At 39.7% G+C, this 24,403-nt stretch overlaps 1 protein-coding gene across 1 annotated transcript in view; it reads right to left on the bottom strand.

Annotated features, from left to right (window-relative positions):
• Positions 1 to 24,403, bottom strand: part of slc10a7 (solute carrier family 10 member 7) — a 501,455-nt gene that overhangs the window by 307,431 nt on the left and 169,621 nt on the right. The window contains exon 5 of the mRNA XM_028802719.2: positions 20,539 to 20,577. Coding sequence (XP_028658552.1) covers positions 20,539 to 20,577 — 39 coding nt within the window. The remainder of the gene's footprint in view (positions 1 to 20,538; positions 20,578 to 24,403) is intronic.

Here is a 24,403-nt window from a genome sequence, read left to right as displayed (position 1 = left end):
AATAAAAAAAATTGATAAGAGCAGGCTATTCAGCTCAACAAAGTGCATCAATCCGATTTACCTAATTTCTGCAAAAATAACATCAGGCTAAGTTTTGACAATCACTAGAGCAGGGATTCTTTAACGTATTTTTTCTCATGGCCTTTTTTCTGTCTTCGTGATCTAGGATCGCCACCGGCAGTCATCCCAGTGTTCCCCTTGGTGAATTGCCACTGGCAGCCATCTTTCAGATGGGGGTTTCCCCTTAGAGAATCGCCAACGTAGGTTGTAGAAGATCAATGGCATTTGCTTAAACTGCCTGCAGCGACCAATCGTTAACACACTCCGTAAGCCGTATGTGCCCCTTTCCCAATAAGCACTATTGTGAATCGGACCATTGCGTGATGCAAATTCAGACATCATGCAACCAAGAGTTTAAGAAACTCTGCTCTAGAGTCTTACTCTCTATGGCATTACTTGATACTTTATTCCATGTGGCTGTAGTCCTTTGTGGTTTTACTCTATCGTTATAGGTTATTGGGTGTAGACTGATGGGCAGAAATGGCAAAGGAATACATTTAAAATTGAATTTATAACACAATAAAGTGTGCAGAAAGTGAAGGGGTATATACTTTCTGAATACTGAATACTTTCTGAATCCATAGTATCTCTAAAACGTTTAATATGTTGTGAACTTGGAAGTCCCCTCGAATAAAGCCAGATGTAAAATAATAATAATGTAAATTTTCAATGAGTGCCAAGTTCCTTCCTACTAAAGTTAGCAATAGGTTACTCTTGCTCTTTAGTCAAAAGAGGAGCAGCCACACAGTGCACAGAAAATGAAGGGGTCCGAGTGCTTTCTGAATTCTCTGTATGTATAAATAAAAAGAAAGTACACGCAACTAATTAAATGCAGGCATGGATTAAATACAAATTAATAGTCTGTCCTGCAGTCTTTGGTGCACCTGATAGAACAGATATTTGAAGAAATGCCCTAAGTGCTTGTGCTTCCTCTCCCCAAGTCTATAACTCTCTACATTGCAAGTAATTGCTACATAACCTATCGATGGCATCTGGAGGCAACTGAAGTCAACTGCTAGAAATTAACTGGCTTAATATACAAGATATATTTTTTATAACATTTTCAAGAACTCTAAACAAAGATAAAAATCTAAGCATATTCAAATAAATTCTAATGCTGTAAGAACAGTAACACGAGAGCATCCTGATACCCAAGGTTTAGAGCTGTAGGACATGCTTACAGCAGCAGAAAAACCTTACATGTAACCCATGAATATGCAATTTTCTTGAGCGGCATTCAACAACAAAGGCGTGTTTTGAAGTAACCCTGTAATATTTCTAGAGGAAGAATAAAGAGGCATAAAAATCACATCATCTCCTTTCCTCAAGAATTTTTCATCTACATTGCTTAAACAAGGACAAGGGAGGGTGGGTGTGTGTGTGTGTGTGTGTGTGTAAAGAATGAAGTGGTGGCATGGAGGGGGGGAAATGAAGAAATCCATCATTCTTAAAAAAATCAAGTCGGCCGAGCATACCAAAATTAAATTTGTTAGTTTGTGGTCATTCCCATAATTAAATTCATGTCACAGATTTCTAAGAAAAATGGACACTGTGACTAATGTAGTTACTTTGAGCACAGTTATGCCAGAATCAGTGAAGAATAGCTTTATTTGAATTGTAGAAGCAGATGGTGTGTGTGTGTGTTTTATAGAAGTTTATTTTAAATAGAAATGTCTTAGTGTTGATTAATTGCATTTGTGTAACAGCTCTAATGAAAAAAAATCAATGTTTTTGCTTAAATTAAATAGCTTTCAGAAGTCACTAATATCTGATTACATGCTAGGCCATAGGAACTGAGAAAAAACATATAATTTATTTAAAAGAATGAAGTTGATCGTTTGTAAGTAAAATGATTACAAAAAAATTCTGTAATTTTGAAAGTCGCTTTGGATAAAAGCATCTGATAAGGAAATAAATGTAAAACGTGATAGTTAACTTTATTGTGATTTATAGAGCATCAGATCTGAGATACACACCTGATCATGTGTTGCAACACTAAAGTAAGGAAATGATATGATTTAGATAAGCGAATGGAAACATTCTGAAAGCACAATATGGAATGGATGGATAGACAGATAGGAAAGGCACTAAAATACATCTATGGATATGATAGGCACTATATAATATAGATAGGAGTGAAAGGTAACTTATAATGTATAAATGTATACATGTGAAAGCCACTATAAAATACCAACATAAATGTGAAAAGCACTAGATAGATAGATAGATAGATAGATAGATAGATAGATAGATAGATAGATAGATAGATAGATAGATAGATAGATAGATAGATAGATAGATAGATAGATAGATAGATAGATAGATAGATAGATAGATAGATAATTTGGACAGAGACAACTTTTTTTATTATTTTGGTTCTGTACATTACCACAATGAATTTTAAATGAAACAACTCAGATGTATTGTACATGTAGTATGTCTCATTCTGTGCATTCACATATTTTTTGCACTTTTTTTAAACCTTTTTATTAATATAGATAGACACTATAAAATTCATAGATCTATGTGTAGAAAAACCAAGCAAAATGACACCTTTTATTGGCTAACTAAAAAGGTGTCATTTTGCTTGGCTTTTCTCTACATTCATAATGGCTAACACGGTACAACACCCTAGTACTATAGATCTATGTGAAAATCCATCCATCCATTATCCAACCCGCTATATCCTAACAACAGGGTCACAGGGGTCTGCTGGAGCCAATCCCAGCCAACACCGGGCGCAAGGCAGGAAACAAACCCCGGGCAGGCCGCCAGCCCACTGCAGGGCACACACACACACACACACACACAACAAACACACACTAGGGACAATTTAGGATCGCCAATGAACTTAACCTGCATGTCTTTGGACTGTGGGAGGAAACCGGAGCACCCAGAGGAAACCCACACAGACACGGGGAGAACATGCAAACTCCATGCAGGGATGACCTGGGAAGCAAACCCGGGTCTCCTAACTGCAAGGCAGCAGCACTACCTTCTGCGCCACCATGCCGCCCTCTATGTGAAAAACATAATATAATATCGACAGAAGGTGAAAGGTACTATAAAATGTAAAAACAAATAAATGTGAAAGCTACAATAAAATAACATAAATGTGAAAGGTAATAGACAGATATCAGTCACACACATGCACATTGGAGGCAACTTCAGGGCTCATCCGATTGTAATAACACTTCAAACCAGGGGATGGCACTGACACTAAATTCCTCTCCTCTTCCTCCCTCTGCAGAAGGAATGACTGACAGGATGACCATAAATGACATCAATTCCAGTTCCCGGTCTCCTGAACCTGGCTCTTCTGCTCATGAGCACTTAAAACCGGCTCATCCACCATATTGAGACTTGTCTGTTTTGATAACTCACATTTAAGAAGACTACTCAGGCTTATTTTAATTCCTTTGTGATTATTTTGATCTTGAATTATACAGGGATCATGGACATGCTGCAAATCTTTATGATGTTGTTGCATAGGTAGACAGATAGATAATAAAATGCATTATATATATTGTACATGTAGTATGTATCATTCTTGTGTATTGGAATATTTTTATATATTTTTTAAGACTTTTTATTAATGGTTCTTTCCTATTACATTTTTACTGAGGTGCTTAATCTTACTTTTACATTAATGTTTAACTGAGAAATTGTAATCGGCTATTAGAGATGATTTTGTTGCTTTGTTCATCACCTTTTTGTGTCCCTGTCGCCATGACATGACAACAGTTGCTATGTTATACAGTGCCAGAAGTTAGGTGGATATACTATTGTAGTATTTCAAAAGTCAACACACAAACTCTAAGTAAACCACACAATATTAAGAAAAATACATAAACAAAGCTGTGAATGAATAGAGTACATATAGAATAATTTAGCTGCATTTAAAAGAACTCACTGCAGAACAGCTGATAATAGTCAAGGTCAGGAATTGAATATTTTCATATCCTTCAGATGGGTTGCATTATTGTAGCAGCAATGGTTTTAAAAACCCATCTGAAAAGACTGTCAGAACAAAAGTGCTTTTCAGCAGACCGACATCAAAGCTTTGACCTGAACTCGCCAGTGTCGCAGAGGCATCCTCTAAGGTCAGACTCTCTCCTCAGGCAGCCTCAAAAGATCACCACTTGGCCTGCTGTGCTCCACAAGGATCTGCCCTAACCGGACCATGATCGGCCTTGCCACTCTGTGGTGTAGGCCTTGTGCATTCCATGTGTTATTCTTCCAGGCTTGTTTACTGCCCAAGTGCAAGTGGTTTTTATGAATTCTTCAAGACTTACCCATAATATGCAACCAGGAAAGGGCTGCTTACCGGAATTTGGTGCACATCTGTTAAATGGCCATGCAGGGGGGTATACACTTTTAAAATACAGTATTTAATCCCCCTGAAAGTCATCCTAATTTTCTGCATGACAAAAGATTTGTAAACATATTTCTCCATTTAGTATTTTTAATGTGATCTCTTATGATGTAACAATACAAAATAAACCATTTTCTCCTCCAAAGTTAGGGTTTACAGAAGTATTCAAACTCCTGTGCTTTGGAAACTCCAGCTTTACACAAATGACAAATGAATCACAAATGACACAATGGTGACAGTCATTTGACAGACAGAATTAAACACAATTTGGTACTACGTATGAGTCCTTTCTCTCTATCTGTATACAAAAAAAAAACCTAACTATAAGGGCAATAGTCTTTGTTGAATAATCAGTGCAAAAAATGAAGACAAAGGAGCATTCGGCTGATGTGAGAAACAAAGTCACTGAAAGCTACAAGGCAGGAAATGGCAACAAAATAAATATCGAAGAGTTTCAATGTCCCGTTGAGCACTGTTGGATCCATCATCAGAAAGTGTAAGGTTCATCACAGCACCCAGGCTCTTACCTCGAATCTAAACATCAGAGCAGGACATTGACTGGTGAGGGGGCGACTAAACATTCAATCGTCACTCTCACAAGTCTGTAGTGCTCTTTGGCTGAAACTGGAGTGAAGGTGCAGGGGTTCACAATTTCAAGAGCTCTCTGTAAAACAGGCCTCTACGGGAAAGTAGCAAGAAGGCAGCCATTCCTTAAGAAGCGGCACATAAAAACACATTTGCTACACAGGATGAAAAAGACCCAGTTAAAATGTGGGAGAACATTTTATGGTCAGATGAAACCAAAATACAGTAGAACCTTTCGGCCAAATTTCAAAGAGGTGTATGTGTGGCGTAAAACTAAACACTGGCCATGCCTCAAGAAACACCAGACCAAGTTTGAAATATGGTGGTGACTGCAGCATCATGCTGTGTAGATGCTTGGACTGGGAATCTTGTCAGAGTTGACAATGGACGGACACAAATGCCACACAATATTGCAGGAGAACTTGCTCCAGTCTGCTTTGAACTTACAGCTTGGGAGAAGATTCACCTTTAACATGGCAATGGCTGTAAGCATAAGTAAAAAGCAACACTGGAACGGCTCAAAAACAGAAAGGGGAATGTTTTGGAATGGCCAAGTCAAAGCCCTGATCTTAACCCTATTGAGAATCTGTGGCACTACCTGAAAAAAGCTCTCCAGAGGTGCCATCCCACCAACCTAGAGGATCTCGATCAAGTCTGCCAAGAAGAATGGGGAAGAATCACTCGTGAACAATGAAAAACTGGGACATACTTATTCCAAAGGAATGAAAGTTGTTAATGCAGCAAAGGATTCTCAACAAAGTATGAATGTGGAGGGCTTGAATACTTGAAGCACACATTTTTGAGGCTTTCTTTTCAGTTAAATATGTACAGAAAACTGTTTATTTTGACTCTGGAAATGTACTGTTACAGCATAAGAGTTCACATTACAAATAACAAAAGATTAAATATCTGTACAAGTCTTTTGTCATTCAGAAAACTATGATGACTTTCAAGGGGACGGAATACTTTTGCATACCAACTGTACACGGGGGATTTTCAGACTGTGATTTTCCTTTTGGGGAGAAGTTTGAGGTGAGTCTCTACGTGTTACTGGACTTTCAGGCTGGTCTTCTGGTAATGTTTCTTGGTGACATTAAAATATTTACCTCATAACACTAAAGTCCATTTCTGCCCACACTTTTCCAAACAGTTATCCTTTATGATTCATGAGGGTTGGGGATGCAGGAACCCCACAAATACGAAAATCTGTGAATACATTTCGCCTATTCACCTTCTAATACTATATTGTTCACCACAAGCCATACTGATAACATGCAATCGATTTTTTAACAAATTCTAGGTAATACACTATAGCTATATACCGTATTTACGCATGTACCACGCGCACATTTAGAAAATCAGGTGCGCATCATACACGAGGAAATTTTTTTCTGTAATGTTTACTTCTTCTGCTTGGGCTCTCTCGCTCACACTCACACTCTCTCTCTCTCGTTCGCGCACGCTCTCTCTCTCTCTCTCTCGTTCGCTCGCGCTCTCTCTCTCTCTCTCTCTCTCTCGTTTGCTCGCGCTCTCGCTCTCTCTCTCTCGTTCGTTCGCTCGCGCTCTCTCTCTCGCTCTCTCGTTCGCTCGCGCTCTCTCTCTCGCTCTCTCGTTCTCTCGCGCTCTCTCTCTCTCGCTCTCTCTCTCTCGTTCGCTCGCGCTCTCTCTCTCGTTCGCTCGCGCTCTCTCTCTCGTTCGCTCGCGCTCTCTCTCTCGCTCTCTCTCTCTCGTTCGCTCGCGCTCTCTCTCTCTCTCGTTCGCTCGTGCTCTCTCTCTCTCTCGTTCGCTCGCGCTCTCTCTCTCTCTCTCGTTCACTCGCGCTCTCTCTCTCTCTCGTTCACTCACTCGTTCGCTCACGCTCTCTCTCTCTCTCGCTCTTTCGTCATGCAACAAAAACAGAAGGGCATTTCACGGAAAACGTGCCCTAAATGCTTCCTATACAATCACAACGCGCGTCATACATGGGGCAAATTTTTTTTGTGATTTTCTTTGTAAAAATTAGGGTGCGTGTCTTACACGAGGGCATGTGGTACACAAGTAAAAATGCTATACAATATTTTAAAAAGTAACAGATACGTAATTATTGTACTGTCACAGTAGCATACAGAGTCCTCTCTCCCGCTGGTGTATCTATAGCAACATTTATAACAATATTTTTTATCTATCGTATAACAAAAGTTTCACGAATTTCCTTCTCTTTGTTCTTGATATAGCTTACTGTCAACTCATTAAAGGAATACTCCAACCAAAAACAATATTTTACTTTCTCATATATGAAGTATAGAGAAAGTATTGGAATTGTCCAAAAATTCAATTTCGAGACTTTGATGAATCTCAATGTTTTAGGACTACCTGAGTCCAAAAATACCATTTCTGGAAAAATGCCTCTGTATGTATGTGTGGGTTTGGGTGTGTGTGTGTAGACACGATAACTTAAGTACACTTTCACTTAGTTAAACAAAATTTTGCATACAAGTGTTAGGTACAAAACATAATTTCTATCAACTTTTGAACTATTTCTGCTAACCGAAAGTGGTACTTTTTTATTCATGGAGCTGCAGAGTCCGATTATTCAACTTTACTTTTATAATATTTGTTCAATAAATTATTAATTTCATTTGATTTGTTGCTGATGGTTCTTTAATGTACATAGTATAAAAATATAATTATTGTCTTGCCATTTACTTATCAAACATCCATCCCCATATCTGAGCATACGAGAAACTTGAGGGGAGACCACTCACAATTCTTTTCTTTTTTCTTACACCATGTAGTTTGTAGTTGTGGCTAAGAATATTTTTTAATCTCATGTTTTTGTGGAGAAAGTAAATCTTGAAGATACAAACTCAACGGCGATGTTAAAAACATCCAAGGAAAATAGAAAAAAATTCACGTAACTCGTGTTACACAGTTCACATGTCGGATATCCATTCATGTGGTCAAAATGTGCAATATGTGTGCAGTTTTTTTACTAAAATGTTATTAACAGTTAGTTCCTGGTAAGGCGCCATTCATAGTATACAGAAAAGCGAATGACAAACATTAACATTGCTTTTACGAGTACCATTTAAAATGGCATATAACACAGACACATACATGGCATTTGTCATTTCAGCATCACAAACATTAACACTGCTTTTACAAATCTTCTTTTCTTCTTCTTCTTCTTTCGGCTGCTCCCATTAGGGGTTGCCACAGCAGATCATCTTGTTCTATATCTTTCTGTCCTCATCATCTTGTTCTCTCACACCCATCACCTGCATGTCCCTTCTCAACACATCCATAAACCTTCTCTTAGGCCTTCCTCTTTTCCTCTTCCCTGGCAGCTCTATCCTTACCATCCTTCTCCCAATATACCCAGCATCTCTCCTCTGCACATGTCCAAACCAACACAATCTCATCTCTCTGACTTTGTCTCCCAACCGTCCAACTTGGGCTGACCCTCTAATGTCCTCATTTCTAATCCCGTCCATCCTCGTCACACCCAATGTGAATCTTAGCATCTTTAAATCTGCCACCTCCAGCTCTGTCTCCTGTGCCACCATCTCCAGCCCATATAACATAGCTGGTCTCACTACCATCCTGTAGACCTTCCCTTTCACTCTTGCTGATACCCGTCTGTCACAAATCACTCCTGACACACTTCTCCACCCATTCCACCCTGCCTGCACTCTCTTTTTCACTTCTCTTCCACAATCCCCATTACTCTGTACTGTTGATCCCAAGTATTTAACTCCTCCACCTTCGTCAACTCTACTCCCTTCATCCTTACCATTCCACTGACCACCCTCTCATTTACACACATGTATTCTGTCTTGTTCCTACTGACCTTCATTCCTCTCCTCTCTAGAGTCAGATCTCCACCTCTCCAGGGTCTCCTCAACCTGCTCCCTACTATCGCTACAGATCACAATGTCATCAGCAAACAAATCCTATACCAAATAGCATAAAATGGAGATCTATGCATTGCATTTGTCATTCCTGCAGATGGCACATCACAAATATTAACACCACTTTTACTAATCCTATACCAAATGGCATATGACAAAGATATATGCATTGCAGTTGTCATTCCTACAGATGGAGCAACACAAACATTAACACTGCTTTTACAAATCTTGCATCAAATGGCATATAATGAAGATCCATACATTGCACTTGTCCTTCCCGCAGATGGCGCATCACAAACATTACCAGTGTTTTTACGAATTCCATACTAAATGGCATGTAATGGAGACGTATGCATTGCATGTTTCAATCTAACAGATGGCACATCCTAAACATTTGTAGTAATAAAATGCATTGCATTTGTCATTTCCACAGATGGTGCATGACAAGCAATAACACTGCTTTTACGAATCCTATACCAAACGGTCTGTAACAGAGACATACGTATTGTATAGTGCACATTAATCCTGAGGTCTACTGTACGTTGATTACTGATATTTCAACCCATCTTAGTAGAGCAGGGGTGGCAAACTCCAGTCCTGGAGTGCCGCAGTGGCTGCAGGTTTTCATTCTAACCATCTTCTTCATTAGTTTTTGCTGCTAATTAACTTCTTTTGCCTTAATTTTAATTAACTTGATTCAGGCCCCTTAGTTGCTTCTTTTTCTTTAATTAGCTGCCAAACAATAATGAGACACAAAACTAGGTGCCACATTACCAGCTCACCCATGGCCATCACACAATATCTGAAAATAAAGAAAGGTGAAGGTCTCAGTAAGGTTGATCTCTCAGGTCCCCAAAACATTTTCACAATGTTCTTAGAAAAAACAGAAAATCAACAGTTATGGAAATGTCTGCTGTGTCAGAATGAGAACAGCAACAAGCCATAGAATTAAATAAGTGTAATTAACAGCAAGAATTGGCTTCTCATTAAGAAACTGGTTGGAGTGAAATTAGTTGGAGTTTGAAGCCCCAATTTAGCTGGTCAACTGTTGACTTGTTTCACATTTGATTTCTGTTTGGCTGTCATTTAATGAAGAAAATAATTCAGAGCACTGAATCCTTAAAAACAGGGCTATTAAAATGAAGGGAAAAAGAAGTTAATTAGCAGTGAAAACTGTTCACTGATTAGGAAAAGGTTTAGAATGAAAACCTGCAGCCACAGCGGCCCTCCAGGACTGGAGTTTGCCACCCCTGTAGTACGGTTTAGTAACCCTTTAGTAAGGGTAGGCTTTCCACTCTATGTGACTCTCTACATTCAGTTTCCTTTATGCTTCACTTTTTCTCTGCAGATTCTAAGCAGCATCTCGATGCCCAGCAGTTAAGTGTTGTGCCTTTAAGGCCTGTGCCACCTCTTCACCCTCCCTCATCTTCTTTTTACTTTTATTGCTTCATTGCCATTTAAGCATGTGCAGTTCCATTTAAAGAGATATATCATCTCACTTTCTAAAGCCTAACTTTTATTTATTTATTTATTTTTAAACAAAAAACATAAATGAGATTCCCGGGGCAAAACAGTTTTAGTGAATATGTACACTCTGTATGATACTGTATAAAAACAGGAGGAACTAGGAAATAATAATAATTAAAAAAATGATGTCAAGGCTTTCTTTTGTAATTGGCACAAGTTCTGTAATGCTAACATGCCATCAGATTTTATTAAAGCCCATCATGTAGTAAAATCTAATCATTTATTCTGTTTTCCAATTATTGTAAAGCAGCAGGCTTAAATGAGGGGAGGAGATAATGAAATTAACTTCCTAACTTAGAGCAATTCTCTGTGGCACAATGATCAGATATTCTCTTGGTCTGAAATTTATGTAAATTTTATTCATCTATCATTAGTTATTACCATTGCAGCTACATAAAAACACAGTTTTCTTTAACAATTAAATCTTAAAATGATGCGTATTAATTAGGCAGGGGACATTAAGAAGCCCATCATGAATATGTAGGAGCAGTAACTCTAAACACTGAACTTTTGACACACAAAGTTAACATTTTCCTTGAACCCTTCATGTTATTTTGCTCATTTCTTCAGCACTTGAAGTTTAAGCCTAAAAAGCCTTTAAATTATTTACTTCTCAAATAAGTATACAATAGTGACATCTCTCCAAAGGATCAGAGTTTTAAAAAAAAATTCAAAGCCATTAAGGAATTTAAACTGCAGTCCCAACCTCTGACATGTTGTGTACCTTGGAATGAATTCACTGAACCAGCCTTGGCTCTAAATATTAAAACATTAAACACTATATGCTTGTAGAGCACCTCAAAGTGGGGATTACTATTGGGGGATCATGTACAGTACAGTACAGTAAAGGTGTCTGTCTTATTATTGAGGAGACTTTTTGAAACACTGATATGCTTGTGCACCATTGTTTGAAAGATTTTAACACTGTAAGGTGCTATATAAAAAAATGACAAGGTTGTCTTTTTAATCTCCACAACTGCTCATCTTAAGTGAATCACTTCACCTGCCTATACTTAAAATGTAATACTTTGCGCCACTAAAGCAACAAAAAAATGCTATTTAATACAGAAATCAATGTTTTTTGTTTACCATAACTTTTCTTGTGAGATTACAGAAACATTTACTTTATGCCTGCAGAGCATAATGGTGGCATGGATTGTGGACCATCTTAAAGACAGTCCTCAGTATGTGCGTCTCAGGAACTGCAGGACTGACATTGTGGTCAGCAGCACAGGAGCGCCGCAGGGGACTGTACTTTCTCCCGTCCTGTTCAGCCTATATACATCGGACCTCCAATACAACTCGGAGTCCTGCCACGTGCAAAAGTTCGCTGACGACACTGCTATCATGGGCTGCATCAGGAGGAGTATAGGAATCTGATCAAGGACTTTATTAAATGGTGCGACTCAAACCACCTACACCTGAACACCAGCAAAACCAAGGAGCTGGTGGTGGATTTTAGGAGACCCAGGCCCCTCATGGACCCCGTGATCATCAGAGGTGACTGACTGTGTGCAGATGGTACAGACCTATAAATACCTGGGAGTGCAGCTGGATGATAAACTGGACTGGACTGTCAATACTGATGCTCTGTGCAAGAGAGGACAGAGCCGACAATACTTCCTTAGAAGACTGGTGTCCTTCAACATCTGCAATAAGATGCTGCAGATGTTCTATCAGACGGTTGTGGTGAGCACCCTCTTCTACGCGGTGGTGTGCTGGGGAGGCAGCATAAAGAAGAGGGACGCCTCACGTCTGGACAAACTGGTGAGGAAGACAGGCTCTATTGTAGGCACAGAGCTGGACAGTTTGACATCTGTGGCAGAGCGACGGGCGCTGAGCAGACTCCTGTCAATCATGGAGAATCCACTGCATCCACTGAACAGGATCATCTCCAGACAGAAGAGCAGCTTCAGCGACAGACTGCTGTCACCGTCCTGCTCCACTGACAGACTGAGAAGATCGTTCATCCATCACACTATGCGACTCTTCAATTCCACCCGAGGGGGTAAACGTTAACATTATTCAAAGTTATTGTCTGTCTGTATACCTGCATTGTTATCACTCTTTAATTTAATACTGTCTTTATCAGTATGCTGCTGCTGGAGTATGGGAATTTCCCCTTGGGATTAATAAAGTATCTATCTATCTATCTATCTATCTATCTATCTATCTAATGTGACAGATTGTATTATGCTAAGGAGCTATATAAATGAACAACGATACCCTTTCTGTTTGACAGCATGGCCCTGAACATGTTGCTTAACCAGCTTGCATTCCAAGTCGACTTTATAGTAAAACACTAATGTCTGTGTGTCCAGTCCCTTTGAGCAAATCGGTCAGTTTGGCTTTGGTTGACATGACGAAAGAGGACGTGTGAGTGTGAGATACACAAGGAGGAGAAATGTGTAGAGGGTCACCGTCAAAGATGGCAGGTATAAAAGCGGACAGGATGCGAGAAAGGTGCTCCAAAAATGATGACAGAGTCTGAGAAGAAGGCTTACCAGCAACTCAAGAGAGGGAGCATCAATGACGGGAGGTTCACACATGCAAATACAGAGAAAAGGTGCTGAAAGAATATTTAGGACAATAGATAGTAAATACTTTTAAATTATTCTTCTTCGCAGGTAACATGGATAGTGTATTATAAAAATGCAAAAAAACAGAAAACCTGTTCTTGTATGGCATCTTGAGAGGCTGCTTAGCAAAGAAAGGTGGCATTTTCAGGTAAGGAACACAGACGTTTTGAGGTAAGATAATTCTTATCCCAATGTACTGGCTATATTTGAGCACCACAGCCTTGGTCAATTTGGCCACCTAATCATCCTTGTCTCTTATTGACCGACTATCTCTCACCTCTTAACAACCTAACAGCTAATGTGTGGTGAGCGTAATGGCACAAAATGGCTACCATTGCATCATCCAGGTGGATACTGCACATTGGCGGTGGTTGAAGTGCCTCCCCACTCTCTATGTAATGTGCTTTGAATAGTGAGAAAATCATTATATAAAAGCAAAGAATTATTATTATCATCATCATTATCATCATCATCTGTCTGGTAATGTGTGGTGAGCGTACTGGCGCAAAATGGCATCCATTGCATTGCCCAGATTGATGCATGTACATTGGTGTTGGTTGGAATGGCTCCCTACTCTCTATGTGACGTGCTTGGAACAGTGAGAAAAGTGCTATATAAATGCAAAGAATTATTATTATTAATGTTATTATTACTATTATCATCATCTATCTGCTAATGTGGGATGAGCGTATTGGCACAAAATGGCTGCCGTTGCATCACCAAGATGGATGCTTGTACATTGGTGTTGGTTGGAGTGGCTCCTCACTATCTATGTAAAGCACTTTGTGTAGTAAGAAAAGGGCTATATAAATGTAAAGAATTAATTATTATCATTATTATTATTATTATTACTCACTAATCATGGAGTCTGAGAGTAGCATTGCATTTCATTGCCGAGCCTTATACTTTTACATTTGACAATAATGAACCAATGACACTATCATGACATTATCACTCCTCCATCTCTCTACTCCTGTTTGCACACTAAGGTCCTCCGATTCTGGCAAAATCTTATTGTGCCTCACTCTATGGGTGACGGGGCCTTCAGCAGTGTAGCGTCTAGAGTTTAGAATGACCCCCCAAAATCAAGGAGATCAGCTGACTCAATTCATTTTTTAAAAAAAAAAAAAAAAAAGAAAAAAGCTTAAATCTCATTTGTTCTGAAAGACTTCACTTTAACCTGCGGTTCTTTCTACGACTATGTGAATGGCCTTCAGCATGAAAAAGGTGCTATACAAATAAAATTTATTATTATTTTTATTATCATTATTACTATATATAAAATAAAAATTATTTTATTTAACAAAGGTTTGATGGTGAAATTATGGAAGTAATAGTCCTGTAATTCACCTATGACAGATTACACTACAGAAAAGTGCTACATAAAAATCACAAGGTTCCATTCTTATTCTCCACCATCCATATTACCATACCATACCATACTATCCATATTAGCATAAAAAAGGTGTTATACAGAATATCGGTTATTTGTTTATCTGAAATCTTAGTACAGAATTCTGAAAATAATTGTTAAATGCTGAAATGCTCAATCAAGTTTTTTGGGGGCCAATACATATTACTGATACTGATTCTGATTTTTCTTCTTTATCATTTTAATAAGGTTTTACACTAAGCTCACCCTGCGTAACCTGACATGTAGAAGCCTAATGTTCTATATTAAACTTTGATAGCTTTACAATTAAACAGCAGACCACAGTCTTTACCAGTTTTTTATTAGTAAAATGAAATTCTGTAGGCTTGTTGTTCAGCGACCATAAAAAATACTAAAACAAATAAAAAATAAATCCCCTTCAAATACATTTTTTAAGTAATAAAACATATACTCTCAATGTCTAAACAAAACATATCTCTCTATTACAGCATTTCTCAGCCTTTGCGACCCAAGTTTTCATAACAGTTTTAATCGCACCCCCCTAATGTTTTTTTGAAAGGAGCCCATTAATACCAATTTCTTCTTTTTTAATTAATGATATATCATAGATGCATATTTTATTATACCTACTTAACTTTTATCGACATTTATCTAGCTCTATATTTATTTTTGTAGTATCAGAATGTAGTTTAAGTTCATTTGTTTTGGTTTCAATAGATGTATTTTTCATATTTTCAATTCTTGCTTTCTTTTTTTCACATCTTCATGCCCCCCTTAGGGGGGCCCGCCCCACAGTTTGAGAACCACTGCTCTATCATATAAAAACATCTTGGGATGAGACGACACTTTTTCAAGACATTTTCAGAGAGATAATTTCACATCCCGTGACTCGAGACTTTGTGCCAAGAGATGAATTGAAAACCTCAATTTCCCCTTGTTTTAATCAGTGCTGATCCACATTGGTAGTTCTTACATATTCAGCCCACGCCATCTTACTTACACCATTGTTTCCCACACTTCACGGTCGCACACCACAGTCTTTCCTTTTTAAATTGGAGAAAGGAGCACAACTGGGGGGACCCCTGGATGAAAATAGCTACCTTAGAAATGGGATTGCACAGAGCTGCCGATCGCTTAGGTGACCCACCGTAACCCACTCAGCAGTAAACTGGGTCAGGACTCAATGGCTGAGAAACACTGACTTAAGCAACTCACTGCGTGCCTCTCCTGAACCAATGACTAAAACCCAAGATCCACTAGAGCCACGATCATATGGTCAGGAAACACTGACTCACACGGACCCAGCGTGCAGCCACTAAGATGCAAAGATTGGTTTGTGCTACTCCATACCGATAGGTTAAGTATGCATGTGGGCAACACACTACAACACATCACAGAGCCTCACATGCAATGACCAACAGCTATATGGCCGATCCCAATGGAGCCGTAAGTCGACACATGACTGTACTTGTGTTAACCATCCCCATTTTTTCGAAGTAGTGTATCCCATTAGGGGGAGAACCCCTGGAGTCGGTTGCTGTGCCATGCACAACGTCAAGTCCTTCTGATCAGTTTACAGAACACCCCCAGAATTCGCGGGGGTCACGTTCCTAGAGCACCTGCAAATTGTGAAAAACCACGACTTTTGGATGTGGTTAAAAAATGCCTTTAAAATGCCTATTTTTATAGTTTAAACCCTAAATACAGTATGCTCCCAAAGCACTTTAATTTCACTGCAAACTCAGCTTAATACATTATCTAAAAAAATTACCTTAATACATGACCTAAAAACAGAATGTAAAGGTAAACCCGTATACTGTACAGTACAGCCATGTCTCCCACGATGCTAGAATGTAAAATACCGATGTTACCGCTATACATACTGTAATTCATGCAAGCGCGTTTTCTTTGGTATGCGCTGTCATTTTCTTTGCTATAAGTAGAGTAAATACATAATAATTTCATTTAATTAAAATACCGTAACATGTACGGGTACTCACCAATGATGAATGATATTGATGATGATGATGATGAAGTAGCTGTTCAGTACGATGCAGAGGATTTAAAACTCCTCGGGTGGCTCCTCTTCTTCAGGTGCTTCAGGAAGAGTCATATCTTTGGACGGGTCTTCTTCTGGTGGGATTTCGTGCTGGCTTTTCTTCATAGGTTTCAGGAACATTGTGATGGGAAGTTGCTACATTGTCTCCTGTAGCGAACAGCTGCTACAATTTCCATGCTTTCCGTGTTACCATCCAAGGGGATGTTCTTCTTCTTGCAGTCGGTGATCCACAATGCCAAGGCAGATTCCATACTGACGATATTTTTATTCCTTACGGTTGTTACCTTTTCGGCACTATCACAGAAACTTACAGATACAGTACTCCAGATTGCTGCTTCGTTCTTCTTTATGTAGCGTGCGGTGCTTTCATTAATGCCATAGTGGCGCACTACTGCAGCATAACTTTTTAGTTCCCGGAGCAAATCCAGTAGTTCAACCTTCTCCTGGAGTGTTTTAAACTTCTTCTGGCGCTTAGGCTCAGTGCCAGAAGCCTTAGAAGGTGTAGGGTGTTTCGGCGACATCTTGTGCATTTAAGAATAACAAAATGAATACAATAACAAAATGGAAAACCATGAGGACACTCAGCTGGAGACACGTCACAGGGCAGCAGTCAATCAGAAGCAAGGAGAAATGAATAACACTATCAGATTGGTTACTTTCACCATCCCAAACCGCGTTTCCCTCAGTGGTTGCTTCCTGTCCTCTCTACAGCACAATATTGCCATGAAAGCAGCCATAAAAAATTGCGGAGGATATTTGCGCTTTCCACTAACAATTAATAGTTAGGTTCTAAGGAACAATCTGCAAACAACTGAGTCCGCGAACCCTGAACCGTGACTTCGCGGGGGTCTACTGTATTTGTTGAAGACACATATTCATTTAGTCTTTATCACAAGGGTGTCACCTGCGGTGGGCTGGCGCCCTGCCCGGGGATTTGTTCCTGCCTTGCGCCCTGTGTTGGCTGGGATTGTCTCCAGCAGACCCCTGTGACCCTGTGTTAGGATATAGCAGGTTGGATAATGACTGACTGACTGACAAGGGTGTCACTTCCTACACAAAATATGGTCCAAAAATTGCCTAAGGATGTCATAGGCTGCCTTTTCACTCCCAACCATCGACTCACAGTATTAACACCTTGACCTGCTGCTGCTTCAAATGCAAATAAACAGCCTACCTGCAAACTGCTTTAGGATGACGTTTAATGTAGGCAGGCATTACATTAAAATGACTGCTGTCTGTTTATATAACAATAATCATTATACGACATTTAAAAAATTGATATCCCTTACACAAAGTCTCCAAAACCAAACATCTGACTGATTCCTGCTCTCTTAAGTTTACTGAGACACTTAAAACTCTTTCACTGAGCTGCAAACTATTTTATCTTGCTAAGATTTTGTGTCAGTCAGGTAGCAATAAACACAAAAGACAAGAAAGTATTATTGTACCAACTCATAAACTGCTGTCAAAATGAATAATTCTGTAATTTGGTAATTCAGACCAAAGTCCTAGACCAGCTTTTTCTATGCCCCACATCCCTAAAAAATGTTTGATTTATGTCCAAATCTCCTACAAAAGTAATATTACATTTCAAGTTTTTGAACCACATACAGTATGGCAGATGAACAAAGTGAACTAATAAAATAATCTTTTAACTCCGTGTGTAACATTTAGAGCAATTTATCTTTATAAATCTCAATAATCTTGTAAATGTGTCCCCCATGAAGCTTAGACACTCGATTGATGATCAGGGAGTTGGGGTATCCCGTGAAGCACCAAGCACAGCGAGGAAATGAGACACGATTAACGATCGAAGGGTATGAGGGATTGGAGGTCCCCAGTAAAGCACAGGGCGCTCAACATGCTTCTAAGCAATAAAACAAAGTCGATGAGCTTTGTCCACCCGATAGCACTTGCACTGCAGCTCAAAAATAGATGTGCTGCACAGTTAAAATTGTTGCGCTACTACCAGGAAAGCCAGCACAAGAGACAGGCTGAGTGTAAGCAGCAGGTGTTGACATCCAATTCAGTCCCCCTTTGTCCCACCCAAACAAAAATTTTAATTAAACCTCAAAATAAGTGAGGTTTCACGATCAGGGCTCGCACAGAAATCAATATTAGCCTTTACGAACAGAAAGTAACCCCCAAGAACCCACATTTCTGCAGCTCATACACAGGAGACAATTGTGTGCAATGCTTACCGTATTTAAGTCCTTCAACATCTGCAATAAGATGCTGCAGATGTTCTATCAGACAGTTGTGTGCTGGGGAGGCAGCATAAAGAAGAGGGACGCCACACGCCTGGACAAACTGGTGAGGAAGGCAGGCTCTATTGTAGGCATGGAGCTGGACAGTTTGACATCTGTGGCGGAGCGATGGGCGCTGAGCAGACTCCTGTCAATCATGGAGAATCCACTGCATCCACTAAACAGTGTCATCTCCAGACAGAGGAGCAGCTTCAGCGACAGACTGTTGTCACCGTCCTGCTCCACTGACAGACTGAGGAGATCGTTCCTCCACCACACTATGCGACTCTTCAATTCCACCCGGGGGGAGGTAAACGTTAACATTATACAAAGTTATTGACTGTCTGTATACCTGCATTGTTATTACTCTTTAATTTAATATTTTTTTATCAGTATGCTGCTGCTGGAGTATGTGAATTCCCCCTTGGGATTAATAAAGTATCTATCTATCTATCTATACTCGAATATAAGCCGAGTTTTTCAGCACCCAAAATGTGTTGAAAAATGTCACCCTCGGCTTATATTCGAGTCAGGTCCCGCTGCCCCCGCCAACCCGCACGTGGTCATTGTCTCACTGTGCATTTCCTGTGCAGCGAGCGCACGAGAGAGAGAGAGAGACACACAGACATGCACACGCACGTGCGAGCAAGCAGGATACCATATTTTTTTTGTTGACCCTCTTCTCCACTTACAGAGCCAGTTTACTGTTTTTCTTTGAAATAAATACTCAAAAACATTTAACCTACTGATGCCTCAATTAATGTACGGTAATTTTATTGGTATTTATTTTGATTATTGAAACTTACCAGTAGCTGCTGCATTTCCCACCCTAGGCATATACTCGAGTCAATAAGTTTTTCCAGTTTTTGTAGGTAAAATTAGGTACCTTGGCTTATATTCGGGTCGGCTTATACTTGAGTATATACGGTAATTCTTTTTATATCATATAACGGGAGTGACAACTAAAAAAGACCTACAAATGACAACACAGTGCACCGATTGCACCACCATAAAAGACAGACAACGCACCTCGCTCAATTTTTTTTTTCTTCCTCTTTCTCACACCTATTCGAAACCAAGCTACTGTACAGTATATCACAAGTATTACTGCACCTTTAAACACTTTCGATAAGTTCTTGTTTAATGATTATTTAAAGATTTACATTTGGTTTAATAAAATTTTTCTTTCCCCAATATATGGACAACATAAAACTGATAGACAACATTTAAATGAATTTCTATAATGGCAGCATGGGACCATCAGGACCCACACACATTAATTCACAGTTTTTAGCCACAGGTCATAAAGTTGCTCAACGAGCATAAAGTTACTCAACAGTCAATTTCCATACTGACAAAAACCAACGTCCTTGCTAAACTTCTTTTTGTTTAAGACGAAGATAACACAGGCAATATGTATCACTTCTGCACACCAGAACATTGAAACATAGAGCAAGCTGCATTTATTTAAAAAAAAACAATGACAATTTTTGCTTTACTCACAAAATGTCGAAAACAATCAACATTTAAATTTTTCATCTAACTATTAAGACATTTTTCTTCATCAAGATCAAAATTTTCCATCAAAACAACGCACAACTGTTTCCATGTTATGCCTCCTCCTAATGATTCCTTAAATTAAATGGATTAAGTCCAAGTGGCAGAAGATCAAATTAGAGTCCGGCGTCTCATCAGTACATTAGTGGCGACACTGGTCTCATAGTACATAGGTGCAAATCTGTAAGAACGTTTGCCTTATAAAAAGATGCATCTTGAAGAAATTAACCAAATACATTGACAAAAAAAAAAAATAAATCTACTTACCAGAAAACTTCCAAAGGCAGAATTGAAGATCGCAGCTGCCTGCAAAAAGAAGCACACCAGAGCAAAGTTAGCATGCAGACATGACACTATGCTGTGTTTTATGCCTTGACGGCAAGAGCATTTCCACTCAGATGAATGTGACCACCGCCCTGGACTATTTCACCGCACTGGGCATTCAAATGAGCCATCTGCATAAGCTGTGTTTAAACATTCGTTGGGACTGGAATCCCTTAGGCACACCAATTACGCCTACTAATGGAGTGCAATCCTGAGCATGCAAAACACCCTTTTTCTCTGCAGTAAAAGACCAAAGCAACAAAACAACCATTAAATCCCTTCAAAATATTGCACATGCAAAGAATTTAACAGCTAAAAAGAGAAGCTGCAAATGCTGAGAACTCATCAAAATATATCACAGCAAATGCAAAACGCAAAGTGCTTGAAGCAAAAGCGAACCGAAAAGTCCTTTTCAACTTGTCTTCTAAAACGCTCGCAATCTGAGCTACTTGAATTCCAAGAAAAAAAAAATGCATGGTGTGCAAGAAGGACACGGCCTTTCCTTACCTTCAAAACCTGCAAGTCATCTTCATCCCCCCCCACCCCCCCCCCCCCCCACGACCTGCCACCTCTTTCACAACTTAATTCTTAACACAGAACAAGCAGCTCCTACCCTCTTGACCAAAAATGCTGAAAAAGCCACTGAAGCCCAATCGCAGAAGCAAAGTCTTGAATGTCATCCAAGTGCCAAAGAGAAAAACTCACACGTCTGCATGCAGATTTGGGGAGAAAAAAAGAAAGAATAAGGCAAAAACCACTAGCTATGGGATATCCATATGTGTGGACTACAAAATGAAAAATAAAAACAACAAAAGATAAAGGCATGTAGACAAGGTCCAGCAAGTTTGATTGAAGTCCAAAGCCAAGTCCAATGAACTGAATCTCCATCCTCTGCATTCTGCTCCAAAAGAGCATATGAAGAGACTGAATAGGTAATGAGCTCTCTGGCTCCAGAGAGCTTAGCTTTCTTATTCATGTTCATAATTAATTCAAGAACTTTGATAATTTCATTAGATTCCTCATTTCCTAGCCTTATCAATAAATTATGGCAATGGACGGCAGCTCCTCTGTGGCTGGGGGAACACACAAAAAAAATAAAAACACTACAGAACCAGACTAAAGGCTGAGGACTTTTGCCTTCCAACTGAGACACAACATATGGCACACCATGCCATACCTGCAGCTAAATAAAACATTCAACAAGACGTCTGTAAAGCGCCACAGTTAATGTAACACCTTTAGCCGTCCCCACTTCTTGCAGAGGAGGAGGAGGAGGAGGAGGAGTGTCATGAGGAAACTTCGTCTCGTGGTGTAAATCACTACCCGCTTGGAATCCTGCCTGCTACTCCAAAATACTGTGAGAACACGTTTATTAAACTTTGAACAGCGGGCGCCAAATTTGGCAAGAGTCATACTGTGCGAAGATACAGGTTTTGCATGGCAAAGAGAACAGCAGGTGCTACTCTTGCCCGCCTAATAAAATATTAAATATTTTGACTGTATGCTTCACCGCCCCCCTCCTAAAACTGTCTGTAATGGCTTAATTGGGTGAGGTAATGTTTAGTGACCACCTGCTGACATATCAAACAACTTCTGACTTTCTCACTTAAGAAGAATTAACTAAAAACCTAAAACAATTCAAATAGCCATTGTATGTTGAACTGTAAACAAGCTGTCAAAAGTCAAAATTAGAACACTGGAACAATCTAGATGTGAACAGGCCTAAATCTGCCCAACAAGCTTGCCAGTCCTATCCGTTTAATTCTCCTAAAATAACATGAACTCGAGTTCTGAACGTTCTTAAAGTCCTAATGTCTGCCACAGTATGTGGTCACATATTCCATGTGTCTATGGTTCTCTGTATAAAGAGAAAACTTCCTAAAGATTGTGCAAAATTTTCCTGTAACAAGTTTCCAACTGTGTCCCCATGTTCTCATTGAGCTAATTTTAAACTCACAGTCTCAACCCACTGGACTGATTCCCATTTAAACACTTCAATCATTTCAGCTCTTAACTTTCTTTTGCTTAAACTGTAACGGCTCAGCTCTTTTAATCTTTCCTCATAACTCATCCCCCTGTACCCCTGAATCAGTCGAGTTGCTCTTCTCTGGACCTTCTCTAGTGCTGTTATGTCCTTTTTGTAGCCTGGAGACCAAAACCGCACCCAGGACTCCAGATGAGGCCTCACCAGTGTGTTATAAAGCTTGAGCAGAACCTCCTGTGATTTGTACTCCACACATCAAGGCGCTATATAACCTGACAGCCTGTTAGCCTTCTTACTAGCTTGTCTGGCAGTTGATGATGTTGAGTCCACTATGACTCCTAAATCCTTCTCATGAGGTAGACTCTCGATTTTCAGACCTCCCATTGTATATTCAAACCTCACATTTTTATTTCCTACATTTAATACTTTACATTTTCTTCTGCTTAGACTGTAAAAGCTCAGCTCTTTTAATCTTTCTTCATTATTCATTCCCTGTAGCCCTGGACTCAGCTGAGTCGCTTTTCTCTGGACTTTCTCTAGTGCTGTTATGTCCTTTTTGTAGCTCAGAGACCAAAACTGCACCCAGGACTCCAGATTAGGCCTCACCAGTGTGTTATAAAGCTCACCTGTCCTATCTACTAAATTCCTCTGAAAAAACAAAGTTGAGTTCTGAAGGTCCCTAAAGTCCTGCTGTCTACCACACTACTTGGTCACTTACTCCATGTGTCTGTGTCCCCCTGAGTGAAGAAAAACTTCCTAATGTTTGTGTGAAATTTCCCCTTAACAGGTTTCCAACTGTGTCCCCATGTCCTTGATGAACTCATTTTAAAGTCACCGTCTCGATCCACTGTGCTAATTCCCTTCATCATTTTAAACACTTCAGTCAGGTCTCCTCTTCATCTCCTTTAAAGGCTCAGCTCTTTTAATTTTTCCACATAACTCATCCCCTGTAGCCCTGAATCAGCCGAGTTGCTCTTCTCTGGACTTTCTCTAGTGCTGTTATGTCCTTTTTGGAGACCAAATCTGCACCCAGGACTCCAGATGAGGCCTCACCAGTGTCTTATAAAGCTTGAGCAGAACCTCCTGTGACTTGTACTCCACACATCAAGGCGCTATATAACTGACATTCTGTTAGCCTTCTTAATGGAAGTCTGATAGTGACAGTTGATAATGACGAGTCCTCTACGACTCCTAAATCTTTCTCATAAGGTGGACTCTCGATTTCCAGACATACACTTGTGTATTCAAACCTCGCATTTCTCCTTCCTACATTAAATGTCCTATATTGACATTAAATTTCATCTGCCACAAATCTGCCAAAGCCTGTCTGCTGTCCAAGTCTCTCTGTAATGATCCAATGGATTCAAGATTATCTGCCAATCCATCTAACTTGATATCACTGTCACGCACGCGAACATGGGGAGCCGCAGAACGACCCAGGAAGTAGCGCAAAACCGAAAGCCATAAGGGACTGGCAGGCAACTAACCTTTCTCTCTCTATTTTTCCCAGAAAGAAGGAAACACCGACACCCTGAGCCAGCTCCTGTTCCTCCACTTCCGCATCCTCCTCCCCTCTGATGACGTCAGGATCCCAGAATGCAACACGACTCATTACCCAACATTCCTCTGCTTATTCCGGTCCGCCCTATAAATGTTCCCCCATCACGCCATCTTGTTGTGCAGTAGTGTAATTCAAAATACCCTGGACTGTATGATTGTTTTCTTTTTTGCATACTGTACAGTATACGGGGCCGGAAACCCCAACCCTTTATGCGCAGTTTGTGTCTTTCTTTACATCATCTACAAGCTTAATCAGCTTTTTAT

Source organism: Erpetoichthys calabaricus, chromosome 5 (genome assembly GCF_900747795.2).
Source record: "Erpetoichthys calabaricus chromosome 5, fErpCal1.3, whole genome shotgun sequence".
In the NCBI taxonomy this organism is placed as follows: Eukaryota; Metazoa; Chordata; class Cladistia; order Polypteriformes; family Polypteridae; genus Erpetoichthys; species Erpetoichthys calabaricus.
The sequence above is the reverse complement of the archived record's forward strand: the minus strand, read 5'-3'. Positions and strand labels throughout refer to the sequence as shown.